General features: G+C 45.1%; 1 protein-coding gene across 1 annotated transcript; it reads left to right on the top strand.

The window, feature by feature from the left end:
• Positions 1 to 772: 772 nt before the first annotated feature.
• Positions 773 to 3,067, top strand: LOC119395717 (uncharacterized). The gene has a single exon (XM_037662728.2). It carries the CDS (start codon positions 1,433 to 1,435, stop codon positions 2,351 to 2,353), a length of 921 nt encoding a protein of 306 aa, XP_037518656.1. The 5' UTR covers positions 773 to 1,432; the 3' UTR covers positions 2,354 to 3,067.
• The last annotated feature ends 5,118 nt before the right edge of the window (positions 3,068 to 8,185 follow it).

Here is an 8,185-nt window from a genome sequence, read left to right as displayed (position 1 = left end):
TTACCTTTAATAACTTGGGCTCGTGATTCACTGTTCCCTTTTCACTCTCTTAGAGCATGTATCAACTTATGGAGATTTTTTTTAGCTGTAGTCACTGAATTGTTTACTTGTCGCCTTTGTAGCATTATGATAAATCCTGTAGTGTTCAGTGGTTACCATTTCTGGTTTCATAGTGTGTTTTCTTACATGCTCATGATTGTGATGTTCGACTTGTATAACACTTGCTCCAGTGTGACTGCAGTATATTATACATAAAAATAAGAAAAATGAAGAAAGGATTTTTTTTGTTTTTAACAGGCCCATTTTCATATCTAACACCAAGTGTGGCACTAAAGGACGTTTGTATGCTATGTGGTCTCTTGCCACCTGCCCAATCCTAATAGATAATGTGCACTCCAATAGTTCAATGAATAATAGCATTATAACTTTCACGGATGCAAAAGCAGAGAAATCACCTTTCAAAGCTGATAAGTCTTTCACCAGCTTCCATATGGTCTGCTTACCTGAATGCATGTACTTAGGAATTACTGCATGAGCCCTAACAAGCAATAAATATTCACACGTAGGTCCCGTAGCAAGGCGCAAACGACAGAGGCATTTGTCGACTGCAAGTCCCATGGATATTACTGTTGAAGAACCTGTTCTGCTGACAGAAATGGATTTGGCCAGCACAGTAACGGTTGGACCACCACTACAGCTGCAAGATGTGCACGCCGTTCATGACGAAAGCTGTGTAATGGTGCAGCACGTGGGTAAGAAGTTATGAAGCTGCTGTTTCACTCGTGCTTTTAAAGATGTCACTTCATGTGCGAGGGTTATTGTTTTTTTCTAGGTGTGATCGGTTGGTAAATAAAAAACAAAGTGAACATTTAAACAGCTTTATTTAGAACATTTAGGTACACATACCAGCTACTTTTCAATATATTCGCCGTTTCAGTTCAGACATTTCTCGTAGTGTGGCACCAACTTTTCTATACCCTTTCTCGTAGAAGGCAGCCACCTGAGCTTTCAACCAGTTCTGCATGCCGTCATCGAATTTTATCTGTGGTTATTGTTCAGTGGCCAATCAGACCGTGAAAAAAATAGGCCTCGTAGATTTCTCTCTACTGCATTGTGCTCTAACTTTTTATCCGTTATCTGCACTGCCCATGCACAAAACTCGATAATGCCTGTTGCCTACAATACAATGCCATTCCTAATCCATTGTAAAAGCTCTTAACGAATCTATTTTTGCTCAGATCACCCCTACAGTGTAAGCAGCCAAGGTAGCCCAAGAAAAGCATTGACAGAAAAGAAGGAACAAGTAGCGGCCCTGTTCGAGACATCAAGCCAGCTTCAAGCTGAACTGAAAGCTGTGCAAGAGGAGAACAGGAAGCTACAAGATCGAGCAAGGCAACTTGAGATTAACCTTGCAAATTTCCAGCTGCAGAGCATGGAAAAGCCCCTTCCGACTAATCACAAATCACTAGAACTTTTGCCAGATGAAAGGAAACTGCGGTTTTATACAGGATTTGAGAATTCGCAGCGATTCCTGTTATTTTACACATTCGTTGACAGTGGCCTCGCCACATTTATTGAAAATGGTGGTGATGGTGCTCCAACTGTGCTACATAGAATGGACCAGGTGATGTGTGTGCTGATGCGGCTGCGGCTAGGTTTGCTTGAAGTGGATCTGGCTCACCGATTTAACATCAGTGCTAGCAGTGTGAGCCGCATTTTGAGTTTTTGGGTAGAGTTTTTGGCCGCATACTTGGAACAGGTTCCGAAATGGCCCAGCCGGGATTTGATTGATCGTAATATGCCAGAAGCCTTCAGAAAGGAATACCCTCGAACACGGGTAATTTTAGATTGCACTGATCTTTTCATTGAGATGCCCAGTGACTATGCAACACAAAGTGCTACGTACTCCCTGTATAAGCACAACAACACTGCCAAGGGCCTGCTTGGCATATCACCGAACGGGATGGTTACATTTGTGGCCAACCTAGCACCTGGTAGGTTATCGGACAAAGAGGTCACGCAACGAAGCGGCTTATATAAACTGCTTGAACCAGGAGACTCGGTCATGGCAGACCGTGGTTTTCTGATAGAGGAAGAGCTAGCTGAAGTGGGTGCCGAGTTAAACATTCCACCTTTTCTGAAAGGCCGTTCACAGCTGACGTATGAGGAAGTGAAGAAAACTAGGCAAATAGCAGAGATAAGAATACATGTTGAGCGTGTCATTGGCCAGGTAAAAACATTCCGGCTGCTAAAGCACACCTTTGCAAATAAGATGGCTCCAAGGCTAAATGCTGTGTGGAAAACTTGCACATTGCTTCTCAACTTTTTAAACGAGCCCTTGGTTGACCGTTAGTTTAAAACAAAGGTGTATGCAATGAATTTGTTTATCTGAATGATATTTTGGGGATGAATCGATAGTGTCAGTGTTATTGAATCAGATAAATAACCTGTTGTATTGGCAATAAATAAAAAGCTCTGCTGCTTTATTTCAGAACAAGGATTCTTGTGCTGTAATCTCTTACAAACATTTCAGGAAAGAAAGCATACATGCATAACATATGAATTGAAATTCTTATAAAACTATAAAACACTTAACAAATCTGAGATATAAAGCAGTTTTTAGAATTCCTTTGAGCAGAAGTCGCTACAAGCAAGTAAAAAAAAACATTCTCAAAGTGTTACATAGCACCACGTGAAGCAACAGCTTTTATTTTGATTCTGGTTTTCAACAAAAACATTAACAATTGCTCGTTACCACCTAACAAAGTGTTAGCAAACTAGTTCAGCCTACACTGCTTTTGTGGCCATTTAAAGGTGCAGTAACTCAAAATGCTGACGCAATATGAAGCATCAAGACTGCAGATGTTGTTACCCCTGGAGGATGAAACAAAATATAAGAAGGGAAACAACAGAAATAGCACTTTCTGAACAAAATTTCATTATACAAATTGCCAGGCAAGCAGGTATGGGGTAAAGACTAGACCTACTGTGTGAAATTCTCATGCACAAAGGTTATTGAATTTAAAAAGTTGCAGTGATATGATTGTTAAAGCAATATCTATAGGGCGTTATCATTTTAGGAACTATCATTTTAGGAACGTCGCAGGCAATAGGATGCATAGCATTGCTCACAAAGGGTTATTGAATTTAAAAAGTTGCAGTGATATGATTGTTAAAGCAATATCTATAGGGCATTATCGTTTTAGGAACTATCATTTTAGGAACGTCGCAGGCAATAGGATGCATAGCATTGCTCACAAAGGTATGCTAGAAGCAGTGTTTTAGACTCAGCCGATCTATGGCGTCCTTTCAGTAACGCTCTCATTTGTGAAGGCTATGCTGCATTTTCTTGCCGATACAACAATGCCACTCAGAGCGCAGCTAGACAAAGTAATAAAAACAATAAATATAATCATGATATGATTTCTTAAAAGGTTTTTTTTTCTTTTATGTTGCACTTTAAATGGAAATGTTTTCTGACAGAAGCGTGTTGTTTTCATGACATTCCAAGTGGGTGTGGTAAAAATGCTCTAATATTACAAACATATCTTCCCACACTTGTGTGTCAAACATGACCCGCTCAACATAAATGTCTCCAGTGCTGTCAACAACCAAATCGCACCACGTTAAACCTGTAATGCCAAGTTGTCCTTGTATTTGGTAATAGTACTTGTGCCTGTAGTTCAGCTTTCCTTCCTTAAAGAAAGGCACCTTGCGTTGCTGCGTGGCTTCCTTGACTGTAAGGCCCTCTTCCATTGCCTTTGCCAGGGTCTTCACTTCAACAAGACCATAGTCGTCATTTCTCTTATCCCAAACCAGACCGTCGGGAGAGGCACCAAGAAACGGTGCTCCAGGATTCACGCAGAGTCCCACTTTGTAGACTTCTACACCATGGTGTTCCTTGTACTTAGCAATGGCATTTGCTTCGTTTTCGTGGCCTGACCTCATGTACCGCGTAGTACGATTGCTAGCTTTCGTCAGAAATGATGCAATAAATTTTTCGTTCACAGCTGACTTTCTTAGTACAATTTCTCCAAAACGAGACGCTGTAAGACGTTTCTTCCGTTCTTCATGCCACAAGGGTGTGTCTTGCCCCCTAGTCATTTTCTCTAACTCGTGGGCTTCTTCCAGTGACAATGAGCATGCCATTCCTTCTCGAACTTCACCACCTAGAGCATACAAGGGAAGGCCCCCGCAGGGGCGTCTGCACAAGCAGGCGTTTGGTGTGTAGCGACACCACGGACCCGAGCTAACGGGGGGGTGTTGACCCCCTCCCACGCCTAGCCGTGCGTGGCTTTGCCGTGTCCGGGGAAAAGGGGATCCTGGGGTTGAGCCGACGCCGGGTGTTTGGACCTTTAAGGCCCCCCGGCAGAGGCAACACACCCCTTTGGCCCCGGCTTCACGCAGACGGCACCCCTGGGCTGGCCCACCTAGGGGAAATCGGCAGTCGCCTTTTCCTATCTCTCTACCCGCATCTTCGTCTTTCTCTCTCCCTTTTAGCCTTTCCTGTCCTCTCCTATCTTCTACTTACTTCCAACCTTCTTGGCGGCAAGGGTTAACCTTGTGTGGCTATCCAACCTAGGATAAACCATATTGGGTTATAGTAACCGCGTACTGCTGGCGTTGTGCAGACTTGTTCACATGTTCTGCCACGTCCCCTTGTTGGGCTCCGTGGTGGGTGGCAGGCGCCGTTACCGAAAAATCCACCTTTTTCCATGGGATCCTCGACCCCCTCTGTAACCACCGATCGTCCCCCGAAACGGGTACGCACCGATGCAAGTTCACTCCTTTGGCCCAAAAACAGAGAAACTTTCCCAAAATACCACGTCGTTCACTGCGAACAATCGTCTACAAAAGCTAGAACAATCTCACCCTTTCTTGTGGCCAAGTGCTTGAAAGAGACCATTGGAACCGGCTATAAGGCCACAAAGATGGCAAGCGGAGATTTGCTTCTCGAACTAAAAGACAAGGAACAGTACAATAAACTCTCACACCTCGTAGCCTTTGGTAACATCCCCGTCTCTGTGAGCGCACACCGTACCATGAATACAGTGAAGGGAGTGGTATCGGACGAAGACTTGATGACATTGAACGAAGAGGAGCTCCTTGATGGATGGAAGGACCAAGGTGTAACACATGTCCAGCGCATCACAATCAGACGCAACAACAACGAAATAGCAACAAAGCACTTGATAGTCACCTCCAGCTCAACCACCTTACCCGAGACGCTTGAAAATGGCTATGTAAAACTCAATGTCCGACCGTTCATTCCAAACCCGAGGCGCTGTTTCAAATGTCAGCGATTTGGCCATGCATCCCAGAGCTGCCGAGGGCAGCTGACGTGTGCTAAGTGTGGCACAACCGGCCACAGTGCTGATGACTGCAGTCATGACGAGGTCCTCTGTGCAAACTGCGAAGGTAGTCACCCCGCATACTCCAGAGCATGCCCAGCCTGGAAGAAAGAAAAAGAAATAATAACTATAAAAGTCAAGGAAAATATTACATTCAGGGAAGCAAGACAACGGATCTCCTCATCATTCGCTCTAAAAACATCTTTAGCCGAAGTGGTGCATCGAGGGGCGGCACCACAAAGGCCCCTGGCAGTTGCCCGGTCCACGCCTAGCGTGCCGAGGCTAACGCCACTAGCCCCTACGGTGGGAGCAGCCAGCGCTGCCCTGCCCACATCCAACCTGTCCACACCAGTGGCCTCCACAAGCTCTGGTAGCATCCAGGGCAATCACGAGGCCAAGGGGGTCCCATCGACCTCCAGCTCGGTGGGGACGACTTCGTCCACCGAGGCGAAGTCTCAGCGACGCACAGCTCGCTCTGTGGAGCGGGCGTCCAATGCCTCGCAAGAGGCTATGGACACCACCTCAAGCCAAACGGCGCAGGAAGCGCCGAAGGAGCGTCGAGCTTCCCTCGACCGCTCCAAAAAGGAGAAAACACCAATTACAGGGCCTCACAAAGGCCCTGTAAAATGAGCCCATCCCAGACCTCCTTACACACAGCACTTTTTTCTTCTCCCCATCATGGACAAAATCATACAATGGAACGTAAGAGGACTGCTTAGAAATCTAGATGACGTCCAAGAACTTCTGAATAAGTTCAACCCGAAAGTGCTGTGTGTGCAAGAAACGCACCTAACCCCCAAACACACCAACTTCCTTCGCCAATACATTACTTTCCGAAAAGGCCGCGAGGATGCAGTCGTATCATCTGGCGGTGTGGCCATTATAGCTGATAGAAGTCTAGCATGCCAGCATTTGAAGCTCCAAACGGCCCTTGAGGCAGTGGCTATTCGAGCTGTACTTTTTAATAAGCTCATCACCATATGCTCCGTGTATATACCACCACATCATCAGCTTCACAGACGCGATTTAGATACATTAATAGATGAACTTCCAGAGCCCTTTTTAATTCTAGGTGATTTTAATGCACACAATGTCCTCTGGGGCGATTCTCGCTGCGATGCTCGAGGACGTCTCATTGAACAGCTCCTCTGTTCGTCTAGTCTATGTCTTTTAAATATGAAGGAGCCTACGTATTTTAGCCTCGGAAACAACTCATACTCCTCCATAGATCTTAGCATTACATCGCCGTCCCTCTTACCCATTTTTAAATGGAACGTTCTTAAGAACCCTTATGGAAGTGACCACTTCCCAATCATCCTGAGTACGGCGAACAAAGACCAACCACCCCCGCAGGTTCCTCAATGGAAGGTCGACTCAGCTGATTGGGAACAGTATCGAACCCTTACACATATGACATGGACTGAGCTGTCCGCTCTGACCATAAACGACGCTGTCACGTATTTTACAGCTTTTATACTTGACGCCGCATCTAAATGTATTGCCCAAACAAGCGGCCGGGGTTCTAAGCGGCGAGTTCCATGGTGGAACGATGCATGTAGGAAAGCACGGATGAATCAGAACAAAGCGTGGGCGTTGCTTCGCGATTCCCCAACAGTAGAAAACCTAGAACATTTCAAGCAGGTCAAATCGCAGGCAAGGAGAACGCGCCGACAAGCTAGACGAGAAAGCTGGACAAAGTTCATATCGAGTATCAACTCGTACACAGATGAGGGAAAAGTGTGGAATAAAGTGAAAAAAATTAAGGGCCAACAAACGTATTCCCTGCCATTAGTGAATAGCCTCGGGGAAACCCTGGAGGATCAAGCTAATTTTCTTGGCACACATTTCGAACACATATCGAGCTCCTCACACTACTCCGAAACTTTCCAGAAGTACAAAGCACGAATAGAACAACAAAAGTTAGAAAGAAAATCTGCAAAAAATGAGGCGTACAACGAACCATTCTGCTTAGCAGAACTGCAAACGGCACTGAACTGTTGTAATACATCTACCCCAGGTTCTGACTGCATAATGTACGAGATGCTGAAGCAGCTACCCTCTGAAACACAAAAGACCCTCCTTACGCTCTACAACTATATATGGTTTTCGGGTGTGATCCCATCATCTTGGAAGGAGGCTGTTATAATTCCAATTTTGAAGCAAGGAAAGGATCCCTCTGCTGTATCAAGTTACAGACCTATAGCGTTAACAAGTTGCCTCTGCAAAGTATTTGAAAAAATGATTAATTGCCGCTTACTACACTTCCTTGAATCAAACAAATTATTCGACCCATACCAGTGCGGGTTTAGAGAAGGCCGATCCACCACCGATCATCTCATACGTATCGAGGCACGCATACGTGAAGCTTTTGTTCATAATCAATTTTTCCTATCTGTATTCCTCGACATGGAGAAGGCCTACGATACGACGTGGAGGTTTGGGATACTGAGAGACCTGTCACACATAGGTATACGCGGTAACATGTTCAATGCCATTGAAAGCTATCTATCCGATCGCCCATTCCGTGTTCGAGTGGGTAGTGTTTTGTCCCGAACATTTATACAGGAAACCGGAGTGCCACAGGGCGGGGTGCTCAGCTGTACGCTCTTTATTATAAAAATGAATTCTCTCCGTTTGTACATCCCACGTAATATGTTTTATTCAACATACGTTGACGATGTTCAGATAGGTTTTCAATCGTGTTCTCTTGGGATCTGTGAGCGACAGGTTCAGCTTGCTCTTAACAAGGTGTCCAAATGGGCTGATGAAAACGGGTTCAAACTGAACCCACAGAAAAGCACTTGTGTCCTTTTTTCACGAAAAAGAGGCTTGCA

Source organism: Rhipicephalus sanguineus, chromosome 6 (genome assembly GCF_013339695.2).
Source record: "Rhipicephalus sanguineus isolate Rsan-2018 chromosome 6, BIME_Rsan_1.4, whole genome shotgun sequence".
In the NCBI taxonomy this organism is placed as follows: Eukaryota; Metazoa; Arthropoda; class Arachnida; order Ixodida; family Ixodidae; genus Rhipicephalus; species Rhipicephalus sanguineus.
Note: the sequence above shows the minus strand (reverse complement) of the source record. Positions and strands in the feature narration are given on the sequence as shown.